Raw genomic sequence first — 13555 nt, 5'->3', positions numbered from 1 at the left:
CTGACGCCCAATCCGGCAGAGGGTGCAAGGCGCAGCAGGTGTACACTGGAGCTGACCCAGGAGAACACAGCAGGGGCCCGGCCTGGCCCGTTCCTGAGGCCAGGTCTCCCCGTCCTCCTGTCTTTCTGGCAAAGCAGGAGGGGAAGGCAGGATCCTGTGTGGAGGGAGGGGCGGGTAGGAGTCTAGAAAGTCCCAGGAAGTGCTGCTGTAGACAAGAGGTCAGCCCAAAGAACAAAGCATTGCAGGCCTCATGTGGAGATTGTGTGTGTGTGAGAGAGAGAGAGAGCTGTGGTGTTCACAGACACTGCAGAGCATGGGTGCACAGCGTGTCGCTGCATGGTGCAGGGGTATGTGGTGTGGTGGGCAGTGTTGTGTGTGATCAGCGGCGTGGATGGCGCGTGTGGTGTGGGTGCAGGGGCATCGGTGCCGTGTGGAGCGTGCACATGTGTGTGCTGGGTGGGGTTTGTGGCCATGGTGTGGCCTGTGCGTGGCGTGGTGTGCGTGTGAGGCACAGGTGTCTGTTACCGAGCGATGCCCACAGCACACTCAGTCACCCTTCTGATGCTGCCCGCCCGCTGCCCCTGCGCGTCAGGCTCCTCCGAGCGCAAGGCCTCTGTGTGGCCTGGCGGGGCCTGGCGGGGCCTGGCAGGGCCTGGCGGCTGCAGCCCCACCCTAAGACCCCAGTCGGCCCCAGGGGAACTGTGAGGAGTCCCTGCTCCTGGACGGGAGGCTGTGCTGTCAGGTGCGTCCTGTCCCGGCTCTGGGGCCCAGGCAGGAGCCAGTGGCCCGCGCGGGGAGACAGTTCTCTGGCACTTGGGCCCTGATCACTGCCATTGTTTCCCAGGGCCACTCTGGAGGGGGCAGAGATGGGGCCGGCCTCGAGCGGGCCTGAAGGAGAGCGCGGGGCCTTAGGAACAGAACGTGACACCCCTTTTATCATCTCGTGGTGCTGGGATTGGCGCTTGAACTCAGGGCCTCTGTCTGTCCTTGGTCTTTTCTGCTCTGGGCTGGTGCTCAACCACTGGAGCCACACCTCAGCTTCCAAAACCGAACATCGACCTCCCCTCTCCCTCCCTCTCCCCCTCCCCCGTGGTCAGGCCCCTCCTCCAGCCCCTCAAGACCCTGTAGGGGTAGACAGCACAACAGGACCGCCGAGAGTTGCTTCTGTCACCTGCTCTTTATTGGCTGCCGGGGCTGCCTGCTCGTGGGTAACCAGGGTCCCCCGGAGCGGCACTAGGTAGAGGAAGGAGGGGGGAGAAGATGCGAGGGAGGGCTGCCAGGGTGCGCGGCCCCCGGGGGGCGGGCTCGGGGTCAAGCCGGGCAGCGTGGAAGGGGACAAGGTCTCATCTGGAGAAGTGTGCGACGTGGCCACTCCGCCGGCCGGCTGCAGGGGGCCTGGGACAGACCCCACACACACACACAGGGAGGAGGCCCCGCACCCCGCGCCCGAAACCCCCTTCCCTCCGAGAAGATGAAAAGGAAGTGAAGACTAGGAGAGGAGAGGCAGCAGGCGGCACGCGAGGCCCGGCCCGGGTCAGGGCCGCAGCGGCAGCCGAGCCCACGGCGCTTAGGACGAGGGCGCCGAGCTGGGCTTCTCCTCCCGAGACACGGGGATGGCCCGCTCGCTGTGGCCAGCGTCCAGGCCCGACTGGACTTTGGGACCAGAGAAGGTCAGCATGCCGTCCACGGACAGGGAGCAGGACAGGGCCGACTGGTCCACGTTGGAAGGGAGGCGGTAGCGGCGGTGGAACTCCCGGGAGATGTAGCCGTGGTCGTCCTGGACGGGGAGGACGCGGTCAGAGCGGGGCCGGGCCTGGAGCCTGCCCTCCCCACACGGCGGCTGGGCCAGGCCGCCAGGCTGCAGGCCTCCTCGCCCGGACTGGGCCAGACAGCCTGAGAGCTGGCGCCAGAACCTTCCAGAGAGTCCCAGCTATGTCCTGACTCTCCCTGGCTCTGGGACTTCAGCCGAGAACTGGGACAGAGGCAGGGCCCCTGGCCAGTCCCGCCCGTGACCCCGCACCCGTGACCCCGCACCCTGGACAGTCCTGCTGAAGCTGCTCCTGCCCGCATCAGCCTCCCCCTCCCTGTGGCCCAGTCCAATGGACGGTTACCCATAGCGCCCCTGGTGAGAAGCTCACTTCCCCTGAGTACCAGACTCCCCCAGATTTGGCTTCCTCACCCCCACCCCCGAGTTCCTGCTCCTCCCAGAGCTTCGTCTGAAAGCAGGGAACAGGAGGAAAATCACGCTCGGGGGGCCTTGGAGAGCCCCAGGCGGAGAGGGCAGCGAGTAAGAACCTGACCCCCACCCCACGCCCTGCCAAAAGAGAGGAAGACGGCAGCCCGGAGCCTTGCACACGGCCCCGTCCCTGCTCCACCGGGGCCTGCGCAGCCCCAGCGGCCCGAGGCCCAGGAAAGGGGGCGCGGAGCCAGCGTCCACGCCCAGCGTCCCCTCACACCCCAGGGCCACCTCCACACCACAGAGCTTGGTGGCACCGCACCGGGAAGAGCGCTGCCCTGCTGGCTACGAGCTGCAAGAGCCGCCGGCCAGACCTCAGAGGCCACTCTGACCGGAGGCCGGACCTCAGAGGCCGCAGGGGGGAACAGGGGTTCCTGAGCCTGCCCTCTGACCAGAGGCTGCTTGTGGAAGCACACACTGGCTCAGCAGCAGTCACTTCCGGGGGGTCCTTCTCCCATCCAAGTACTAACCAGGCCCCACCTACGACGCCGGGCGTGTCGGGGCACGGCTGCGCTCACCCTGCCACCACCGTGTGCAAAGAGCCATGGCAGGCGGCGCTCAAGACAGCGCAATCTGGATTCCCGAGACAAGGTCCCGACCCAGGCTCAGAGTCACAGAGACGGCCGCAGCCCCAGGGGAGAGGTGAGGAGGGGCTGGGCGCGGCCAGACCTGCCCCCACCCCACCTCCCGGCCCCCGGCCCCGGCCCCCAGCCCCGGCCTCCCCGGCCCCCGGCCCCCAGCCCCGGCCTCCCCGGCCCCAGCCCCCAGCTCCGGCCTCCCCGGCCCCCAGCCCTAGCCCCCAGCCCTGGCCTCCCTGGTCCCTGGCCCCCAGCCCCGGCCTCCCGGCCCCCTGCCCCCCTCCCGGCCCTCTCCCCCGGCCCCCGCCAGGCCCAGCTCACCTGTCTCTCGTTGTGTTTGCCATGGATCTCCACGAAGTCCTCCAGCACCTTCACGGTGAGGTCCTCAGGAGAGAAGTGCTTCACATCCAGGAAGATGACGAACTTGTCCCGGTCAGACCGGACCTGAAATCCAGATCCTCGCATGGAGCTCCCCACAGGGCCGCCAGCTCGGGAGGGTGGCCGGTGCGTCCCCGCTGCGGGCAAGGACTGCGGGGGGCTGTGCCCGCAGCTCCCGGGCAGCCAGTCCCTCCTCCGCTCCTCCGTGGGAACAGAGTGTGCCCGGACCAACCCTGTCCGCTCGCCTGAGCCCCCAGGCCCGGCCTCCACCGGACACCGACCCCGAGATGGGCAGTGGTGTGTCGCTGCCCGGTGATGCTGGGCAGCCGGTTGCTATGGTCAGCTGGCCCGCTGGTTGTAGACCGGACGGCCAGTAAAGGAGTTGCTTGTCTGCTTTATAGGTTATGGTGCTGAGTTCAAGCTGACTGGCTGATTGATAATAGTTTTAGTGGCTCATTATGGGCTGGCCAGGAGTTTGGACATGGTCAGTTGTCTGGACATAGGTCAGTTGGCTTTGTATGGGTCGCATAGCTCTTTGGGGGTTAGATAGCTGTTGTGTTACTGTTTGGCTGGCTGCTGATGCTTGGGGGAGGCCGGTTATGGGCCGGCTGGCTGACTTCTGGGACTGACTGGAGGAAGTTCACTGCCCCTGCTTCGCCAGGCCTCCCCCGGCCACGCCAGTCCCCCACACACAGTGGGCATGGTACTGCAGCAGCCCACAAAGCCTTGCACACTGTCTCTCCTCCCCTCGCTTCCCCTCTCCTCCCCTCGCTTCCCCTCTCCTCTCCTCTCCTCTCCTCTCCTCTCCTCTGCTCTCCTGACTCAGAGCCGTTGCCTAGACCATTAGCTCCCTGCGCTGGCTCCCAGTGGGTCAGCTCAGGGACTCTCCTACTTCTGAGACTGTGGGTGCCTTAGCTTCTCCAGCGCTGCGCAGCCATTCAGGTGGGGAGGAGATGGCCCTGTGGCCTTTTCTCCACCTTGGCTGGGGTGGCAGCGGAGGTGGCCAGGAGCTGGGGGCTGTGCCTTCCTCTCCATCTCAGGGCAGCGTCCTCCCCCCGCCCAGGGGAGAGTGCGGGAAGTCACCCAGGAAGCTCCCACTGCCATGGAACTTGCCTTGCCAGGGTTGTTCTTGGGGTTTCCGCCATGTGGTTGCTGCATTACAAACCACATGTGGCTCATGAGCTGATGGGAGGAAAAGACAGCAGTCGAGCCTGGGCTGGCCTGGTCCTGGCCCCGCTCGGCCGGCGGGGCGGCCGCAGCCAGGGCGCGAGCGCTCCTGCCACGCCTGGGCGGGCAATGCGGCAGTGGTTCTGGGGGCCCCTCGGGGATCCCTAGCTGCCCTCTGCCAGGGCCGGGCCCCCCCAAACCAGCAAGGAGAAACCAGCACCACCAGGGCCTCACCTCGGAGATGCCAGAATCCAGCACCGTGCGGAAGAGAGACTGGCGGTAGTAGGGGCTGATGGTGGAGGACAGGAAGGGCAGCAGGTCATACTCGAAGAGACCCTCACCGAAGAACTGGTCGAACAGCCGGCTGGGGTAGAAGGGCCCCAGAGCACGCTTGAACCAGGGGTGCTGGATGGTGACGTCCATCTTCTGCTGGGCACCACAAGGACCAGAGGCAGGTAGCGAATCGGGACAGGGGCCTCTGGGAGCGCAGTGGGGAGCCCGGGTGCCAGCCCTCTCTATATACTCCGGGACAGAATGGAGGCATTAAGGGATTTCTCTGGAAATGCCTGAGCTCAGGAGACAGGCTGCAGCGTCAGCAGCCTGGCTGGGCCGTGTGCCTGCCAGCTCAGCCCCGCGGAGCCAGCGCTCCGGCCAGATGTCCCCCGGGGTAGCTCTGTCCCTACGGGGTCTCATCGCGACAGGCCAGGGACACAAGGGATCACTGCATGCTGTCCTCTCGACCACCCTCCAGGGGAGGGAAGCTGAGGCACGAGGTTGACAGGAGACCCCTCTCGGGCTCTCCAGCATCATGTGTCACTGATCACAGAGTTCAGAAACTCACAAAAACCTCAGGAAAACCAAGCAGAAACCAGCAGCCGGTGCTGTGGTTCACACCTGCAATCCCAGCTACTCAGAAGGCTGAGATCTGAGGATCGCCATGTAAAGCCAGCCTTGGCAGACAAATCTGAGAGGTACTTACCTCCAATTACCCAGCAAAAAGCCAGAAATGGTGGTGTGGCTCAAGTGACAGAACCTTGAGTGGAAAAGTGAGAGTGCCAGACCATGAGTTCAAGCCCCAGTTCTGACGCAAGAAAGAAAGGGAAGGAAGGAGGGAGGGAGGGAGGGAAGAAAGAAGGAGAAAGAGAAGGGGGGGAGACAGAAAAATGGAAGAAAGGAAGAGATAAGAAAGGAAAAGAAAATGAAGCCAGCTGGCACTCGTGATTCCAGAACAAGCCTTGCTTTGTGAGGCCTGTGAAGTGTGTCTGGGTCTTATGAGAAAGGGGACCCATGCTCGAGATTGCCTGCTGGCCCCGCCTGCCCTCCCAGCTTTGGGGTACTGCCCAGAGCAAGGCGGTTAAACCAGCCTTGCCTGCTGGCCCCGCCTGCCCTCCCGGCTTTGGGGTACTGCCCAGAGCAAGGCGGTTAAACCAGCCTTGCCTGCTGGCCCCGCCTGCCCTCCCGGCTTTGGGGTACTGCCCAGAGCAAGGCGGTTAAACCAGCCTTGCCTGCTGGCCCCGCCTGCCCTCCCGGCTTTGGGGTACTGCCCAGAGCAAGGCGGTTAAACCAGCCTTGCCTGCTGGCCCCGCCTGCCCTCCCGGCTTTGGGGTACTGCCCAGAGCAAGGCGGTTAAACCAGCCTTGCCTTAGTGGCATGGCTGTCCCACCCCATCCCACCTGTGGCTCTGTGCAGTTACTGTCAAGTGTCAGAGAACTCACCTTTCTAAAACTTCTTTTCTTATTTCCTTTTATTTTATTTTTTATTTATTTATTTAGTCAGTTGTGAAGCTTGAACTCAGGTCCTGGGTGCTATCCCTGAGCTTTTCTGCATTTGACCACTTTGAGGCATAGCTCTACTTCCAGTTTTCTGGTGGTTAATTGGAGATAAGAGTCTCACAGCCTTTCTTGCTCCACCTGGTTTTGAACCACGATCCTCAAATCTCAGCCTCCTGAGTAGCTAGGATGACAGGTGTGAGCCACTGGTGCCTGGTCCTAAGGCTTTGGATAGTTTCAGCAACTTGGCATTTGGCATGTCAGGAGGGATGCCTTGGGAGCACTCTGCTAACTACTTTAGCAGGGCGGAAGCGCACCCCAGCCCTCCAGGCCCGTGTTGGCCTGTGCCCTCCAGACCCGAGCAGCCGCTTGCTCCTCTTTGTGTCTCCTGTTCCTCATCCAGGTTCTAGTCAGCATGAGTGTGTGTGTGCATGAGTGTGTGTGTGCATGTGTGTGTGTGTGTCTTTTTTTTAATAAATGCACACCGCAAAGCACTTTTGGGTTCTTTGCCAATCATCTCTGGCCTGTGAACTCAGAGGCTGAGAATGGACCCCCCTCCCCACCATCGGAGGAAGCCGGGGATCTCACAGGCTGTGAGCTCCACAGGCTGTGAGCTTCATGCTTACCATAGGTGGCCCTGAGTCACAGGAAACAAAGGGAGAGGGGTCTCCTCCAAGAGGCACACACACCGCGCCTCGCCTCACACTAACAGCGTGTAACAGCATCCTGTCCACCCACCCTGGGTCTGGGAAACGAAGGCCCTTTTGCTCTGAGCCCAGATTCTCCTAGAATCCACGCTGACAGTGTCTCCGCTTTCCCTCGGGCTCGCTGGCTCCATCCCCAGGCGCAGCGGGAGAGGGTTACCATTTGCATGTGAAGTTGTGTCTCTGAAAGAGGCTTGAAAGCTTCTTCCCCAAGACAAGCACTGTTCAGAGATAGGGAACCACCGGGTCGGGACAATGCTGACTTTGTGAGCGGATTCACCTGCGGATGGATTCAAGTTTGGAAATACTTTTGAGAGGGAGTTAACAGGACCCCAGAAGGTGGGCAGAGGCAGCCTGGCAAAGAGAAGTACCTCTGAAGGGTATTGTGTGTGTGTGTGTGTGTGTGTGTGTGTGTGTGTGTGTGTGTGTGTGTGTGTGTGTGTGTGTGTGTGTGTGTGTGTGTGTGTGTGTGTGTGTGTGTGTGTGTGTGTGTGTCCTGGGACTTGAACTCAGGGCCTGGGCAGTGTCCCTGAGCTTTCGCACTGAAGGCTAGGGCCACAGCTTAAGTGTTTAATTGGAGATAAGAGCCACACAGACTTTCCTGCCCGGGCTGGCTTTGAACCACGATCCTCAGACCTCAGCCCCCTGAGTAGCTAGGATGACAGGCGTGAGCCACCGGCGCCCGGCATTTGAAGGGCATCTGGCCCTGGCCCCTTGGCCTTTTTCTTGCTCTGCCTCCCAGGTGCCACAAGAAGGCCCTGCTGCTCCACCTCGGGCTTGGCCTTGGTGACGTCTCTGTCTCCCCGCAGCCCAGAAGCCCAGGAAGCCGCCACCCTTGGGCCAAAACCTCTGATATCATGAGCAAATGAATGTCCCTCCCCTTGCTGCGTGTCGTAGGCATTCTGTCACAGTGATGGCAACCATGGACTCACACGGGGCTGGCATGGCTGGGGACGCGTCCTGGAGGAGGGCTGCCGGCCCTGCTCCCTTCCCCCTTCGGCTTCGGGTCTGTGAGGCTGCGGCTTCCTCGGCCGCTTTCCCGCCGTGGTGTTCTGCCTCAGCACAAGTCCCAGAGCATGGCAGCGACTCGTCCCGGACGCGCTCTAGTTTAAGATCAAGCCAAGTGACACCTTTGGTTGTGTCTGGCATTGGCCTCCTACAGGAGGCCACCTCCAAGCCACGGCGCATCTGGAGGGGGCCGGGGGAGGGGGCAGAGGGTTGGGGGGTCGGGGGGAGGGGCAGAGGGTTGGGAGTCCCAGCACGGAGGAAGAATTAGAATGATAAAACCGGCTAAGGCCGAGACACCAGTGCCGCTCGGCATTGTGGGCACTGTCAATCTACACAGCGGCACCAAGTGTCCCTCCTCTTTGGCTGGTTCTAGCAATTGCTACCAAAACAATACAGTCAGCTCTGGACATTCGGGGAGCGATGTCGGCTGCGGCCCTCAGTGGGTAGGGCAGGGGGTGTCCCATCGTCCCTCGGTGCCAGCGCCCTCAGCCTGTCAGTCCCCAACCCGGTAGCAGGCGACAGCCGATCTCATGACCAGACTCGCTCATACGACCTTCCCTCAAGGTCAGCGCTCTGGAGCCTCAACAAACCTGTCTAGCTAACGTGACTTCTCTCGGTAAGATGCTTCCCAGCCTCCAAGCGCACGTGCGGGGTCCAGGACAGGCCACGGGCGCAGCACACACTTCACGGCTGAGAGATGAACCAGGAAGTGAGGACGGGAATTTGTCCTGCTCGCCCGGGAACGTGTGTGCGCCGGAGGAGCGGTCTTCACGCCACACACACACCAGAGAAAGGTGGTGGAAGTGTGGCAGAGCTGGCTCAGGCGGCACACCAATTTGAGCAAGTGGGTGCTCTGGACTTGGACGGAGGTCTCCCAGAATTCCCAGCTCTCCACCAGAAGGTGCTTGTGTCTTAAGACAAGGTCTTTGGGGAAAACGGAAGCCGAATGAGGACATACAGGTGGACCCTGACCCGATCTGCCATAGGAAGAAGAGACCTGGACACGCAGAGGAGACCCCACAAGGCTCAGCCAGAGACCGAGGCCTGGGGGGACCGGACCTGCCGACAGTTTTATCTGGGCCTTCCAACCTCAAAAAGAGTACCTCTCTGTACTGTGTCAGTCCACAGTGCAATCTACCCTTTTATCTGAGGTTTCGCTATCTGCTGTCTACAAACATGGAATGGAAAATACCAGGTATAAACATTCAAAAGCTGTTCTGAGTGGCAGAACCGCTCTCCTGCCTGGGTCAAGAATTGTCCCTGGTCTAGTGCGTCCACGCGGCGTATAGTTGCTACCTTTGTCAGTCACTTGGTAGATGGACTATTGTGGACTTTCAGTGCTCGGCTTCTAATAACCCTTATTTTACTCAGCTATGGCCCAAGCCGAAGGGGCTTGGTGTTGACCATGCAAATGGTCAAGCCATGAGGGCTTCCTTTAGGCAAAAAGACGAAGGATCCCATTTTGATAACAATAGCAACCGGTGTGGGATTGACTCCCTGTCTGCTGATGCCGCAGCTACCTCCTGACGATGATCAGGAGCAACGCCCACCCTGCTGTCACAGCCCCGCAGACAGGAGCCGGAGGTGACCTCACACATTCGCGTGCCTGCGCTGGCTTGAAGGACGTCTGAAGGACGGAGCTGTGTCGGGAGTAAGGAAAGGGGATTCCAACCCCGCTGGCTCAATACATTTCCACACAGCGGATTTCAAATGAGCGTGGAAGCAGCCGCTTCCTGCTGGGTCTGTGGCTCTGGAGGCCTCTGGGCATTTCTCTTTTGTGTTGAAGATGTAAAACTGAGACTCAAAGCCCAACCTCGTCTCTAAATGCAAATACAAACCCGTGCCTAAGATGTGTCACTGAACAGAAAGTTGCTCTTGTTTTTAATTACCATTTTAAAGAATCAGGGAAATGATAATTATCACAGGATCACACAGAAAATCCTTGTGTCCCGTGGAGGGTGGAGGGTTTAGGGTTTGGGAACGTGACTACACTGGGTGACAAGGGCATCGGCTGGCCGGGGTCGCCTGTGGCGCGCCAGCACCCCGGGCCCCCCTCAGCGGGAACCGAACGGAGGGAGGGCACTATGGACCCAGGAGGCCTCAGACCCAGCAAGGCTCGTCCAGAGCAGCAGGACGGCTTGCAAACTGCACTGTCTAAAACCCAAAGGAAGAAAAAGTTGGGGACAAGGCCTGCCGGTGACCCCACGGGGCTCCAGCGTCCTTGCAGGACACCACGGCCCCCGGCGCCATGGCCATGGTTCTGATCTGGCCTGTGCATGGACCTGGGTCCAGGGGTCGAGGACACATGAGGGTCACAGAACAGGCCTGAGAATGGACTGAGGCTCTGGAATTAGGAAGCAGAGGTAGACATGGTAGGGAGGGCCCCAAATGGATTGCGTTTGTGCTGGGGGGGCGGGGAGGGTGCATGAGTGACATCCGTGTGTGTGTGTGTGTGTGTGTGTGTGTGTGTGTGTGAGAGAGAGAGAGAGAGAGAGAGAGACACTGTGTCATGGGTGGTACAGGTGATGCATTTGATGGCAGGCAGCCCGCCCCCCTCCCGCTCCCTGAGTGCCCGCAGACGGCTGGCACACTGCAGGCCAGGGCCCTGGCTCCTCCACGCGCACCCGCCCCCCTCCCGCTCCCTGAGTGCCCGCAGACGGCTGGCACACTGCAGGCCGGGGCCCTGGCTCCTCCACGCGCACCCGCCCCGGGCAGCCGCTTCCCCTGTCCTCAGCACTCCCGCTGCACGGCTTGGCCCCCCACAAAGCCGTCGCATTATCGAGAGGATTCCCAGGACGCCAGCAGTCTGCACAGGGAGCGCTCACAAAGGCCGGCACTACGGTTTCCACTCCAGGGCCCAAATCCGCCCTTGCGCGGCCACAGGGCATTGTTCCTGCAGGGCAGGAATGCGACCAGCTAAGCCCTGGCCCCAGCCTGGGTCAGCAGGGCAGACAGGACCGTGCGGCAGACACCACTGCCCAGCGGGGCGGGGTGGGGGCCAAACGCAGCACACTTCCAGGACCCAGCCCCGGCCACGGCCCTGGGGACAGTCCCCAGCACCAACTCTCCTCTCCACACTTGGAGTCTTTGATAATTCGCCATGGAGGTGAGGTGCTGTCCCATGAAGCTTATTTTTATTCTCCAAAAAAAGTGTTCGGACACTCTTGAGGCCAAATGTAGTGATTGAGGCCTGTCACTCTAACTGCTCGGGAGGCAGAGATCGCAGGACAGCGGTTCAAGGCCAGCCCAGGCGTAACCGTTTATGGGATCACATCTTATTCATGGGCTGGGGGGAGTGACACACATCTGTCACTTCCAGTGACACAGGAGGCACACGCCAGAGGACAGCAACCAGGTATAGAGGGAGACCCCACTTTGAAGGTAGCCAATGGAGCTGGGCGCTGGTGGCTCACGCCTGTAATCCTAGCTGCTCAGGAGGCTGAGATCTGAGGATCATGGTTCAAAGCCAACCCCGGGCAAGAAAGACCATGAGACTCCTATCTCCAATAAACCACCAGAAAACCGGAAGTGGCGCTGTGGCTCAAGTGGTAGAGCGCTAGCCTTGAGCTGAATTGCTGAGGGACAGCGCCCAGGCCCAGAGTTCAAGCCCCATGACCGCAAAAAAGAAAAAAAAAAGTAGCTGATGTGAAAAGGAGCTAGAGGGGTGGCTCAAGTGGTAGAGAATCTGCCTAGCAAGAATAAGGCCCTGAGTTCAAATCCCAATCTCACACACACACACACACACACACACACCATTTATACATTCCCCAAACTAGAAAATGGTGCAATGAGTCACCATGGAGACAGCCACCAGATTCACCAATTGTGATGACTTTTGCCCCCGCTGCTGCTGCCTTTCTTTGTTTTACTGACGTATTTTCCAGACAAGCCCCGACGTCAGATCTCTGACTTCCTCTGTGCTTCAGTGCCCGGTGCCTGCTGGTGCTTCTTGGTTGGCCTAAGAATTTCCTATGTCATCTGAAGCCCGGTCCCTGTTCACACCCCCCTGCTGGTTCCAAGCTGGAGGGAGAACCGGCTCGCTGCTGGTTCTGAGCTGCTGGGGAGGGCCAGCTCACTGCTGGTTCCGAGCTGGCTCGCTGTTGGTTCCGAGCTGGCTCGCTGCTGGTTCCGAGCTGCCGGGGAGGGCCGGCTCGCTGGTGCACTCTCCACCGCGCAGCCACTCGCCGCCTTTATTGTATATGGATCTCTTTTTCCAAGGCTTTTTCTGCATTTCTGAAAAGGTCACGGTCTCTCTCTTTCCATCTGCTAGCACAGCGAGACTGGATTGTCTAATGTTAAATTGGAATTAGGCTAGCTTAGTCAGTGTCTTAGCCCGGGTCCCCTAACGCAAGAGCCTGGGGTGACAGAGAGGACAGGAGCCTGCTGGGCGGCGGAAGAGGCCCGGAGAGCGCGAGGTGCTGCGCCAGGCCGACCCCGCCCTGGGGAGCCGCTGGCTTCATCCTCTGGGGAGCACGTCACGGCCACCGCTCCCCCTCCTCAGGTCCCTGCTTCTCCCAGGGTCTCTGCTCTGGGTGCCGGGGGGTGGGTGGCACTGGGTCTGAGGTATTCCAGGGGCAGCCGTGCTGGGGTTGGGGGGTAGGAGACGGAGCAGGGGGTTCGGACTTGCTGCTGTGCTCTGTGCACACCTGCCCAGCATCCCCTCTTCCTGGTTCTGTCCTTACACTGGTTTTGAAGCAAGGTGGTGAATGTCACCTCAACTCTTCCTCTGTGTGCACATGCACACACACATGTACTGGTACTGGGGCTTAAACTCCGGGCCTCACACCTTTGCTGAGCTTTTCCCCCAATCAAGGCTGGTGCTCTGCCACTGAGCCACATTTCTGCTTCTCACTTTTTGCCAGTGAATTGGAGATAAGAGACTCCAGGATTTGTCTGTTGGCTTAGCTTTAAACCATAAGCCTCAGACTTCAGCCTCCTAAATAGCTAGGCTTATAGATAGGTGTAAGGCTTGAACTCTGGACCTGGACTCTGTGCCTGAGCTTTTTTTGCTTAGGTGCAGTACCACTTGAGCCACAGCTCCACTTCCATTTTTAGGTAGTTAATTGGAGATAAGAGGCTCACAGTCTTTCCTGCCTGGGCTGGCTTCAAACTGCAATCCTCAGATTTCAGCCTCCTGAGTAGCTAGGATCACAGGTGTGAGCCACCGTGCCTGGCTTTCTTTTCCTTGTAAGTTTCTATAAAACTGAAGCTAAGCCAGATGGGATGGGACAGCACTTGGAGACGGAGGCAAGGATGGCTAAGCCAGACCCAGTATGAAAATAAGGCAAAGTAAAACAAAAACTAATGATAAAACAACACAAAAACCCAGAAACTATTTTTGTGTGGGTGTGTATCAGTCATGGGGCTTGAACTCTGGGCCTGGGCCTAGTCCCTCAGCTCTTCAGCTCAAGGTGAGCGGTCTATCACTTGAGCCACAGCGCCACTTCTGGTTTTCTGGTGGTTCATTGGAGATAAGAGTCTCATGGACTTTCCTGCCCAGGCTAGCTTTGAATCTCAATCCTCAGATCTCAGCCTTCTAAGTAGCTAGGATGACAGTTGTGAGCCACTGGTGCCTGGCAGAAACTTTTTTTTTTGTTGGTCGTGGGGCTTGAACTCTGGGCCTAGGCGCTGTCCCTCAGCTCTTCAGCTGTAGGTGGGTGTTCTACCACTTGAGCCACAGCGCCACTTCCAAAACTATTCTTACATGCTAATAAA

The 13555-nt window shown here is 59.9% G+C and overlaps 1 protein-coding gene across 3 annotated transcripts; it reads right to left on the bottom strand.

The window, feature by feature from the left end:
* Nucleotides 1–1567: 1567 nt before the first annotated feature.
* On the bottom strand, nucleotides 1568–4833 carry Cryaa (crystallin alpha A). 3 transcript variants are annotated; one of them, XM_042687323.1, is made up of 4 exons: nucleotides 4594–4833; nucleotides 4306–4374; nucleotides 3136–3258; nucleotides 1568–1777 (listed from the first exon to the last, which is right to left on the bottom strand). In XM_042687323.1, the coding sequence occupies exons 1-4, from the start codon at nucleotides 4780–4782 to the stop codon at nucleotides 1568–1570; spliced, it is 591 nt and encodes a 196-aa protein (XP_042543257.1). In that variant the 5' UTR covers nucleotides 4783–4833. The 3 variants fall into 3 exon arrangements, with proteins under 3 accessions (XP_042543257.1, XP_042543258.1, XP_042543260.1); XM_042687324.1 differs by having other exon boundaries at nucleotides 4291–4374; nucleotides 4594–4782; XM_042687326.1 differs by lacking the exon at nucleotides 4306–4374 and having other exon boundaries at nucleotides 4594–4782.
* Nucleotides 4834–13555: the final 8722 nt, after the last annotated feature.

This window comes from Dipodomys spectabilis, unplaced genomic scaffold (assembly GCF_019054845.1).
Source record: "Dipodomys spectabilis isolate Male_0828 unplaced genomic scaffold, ASM1905484v1 ptg000107l, whole genome shotgun sequence".
Classification (NCBI taxonomy): Eukaryota; Metazoa; Chordata; class Mammalia; order Rodentia; family Heteromyidae; genus Dipodomys; species Dipodomys spectabilis.
This window is presented reverse-complemented; position numbering and strand designations above follow the sequence as displayed.

Coding starts and splice junctions, on each gene's coding strand:
- Cryaa (XM_042687324.1), bottom strand. CDS start 4,782: ATGGACGTCACCATCCAGCACCCCTGGTTCAAGCGTGCTCTGGGGCCC. Junction 3,259..4,290: donor GCAAGGCAAGTTCCATGGCA/GTGGGAGCTTCC, acceptor TCTGGATTTCAG/GTCCGGTCTGACCGGGACAA. Junction 1,778..3,135: donor GCAAACACAACGAGAGACAG/GTGAGCTGGGCC, acceptor CTCCCCGTCCAG/GACGACCACGGCTACATCTC.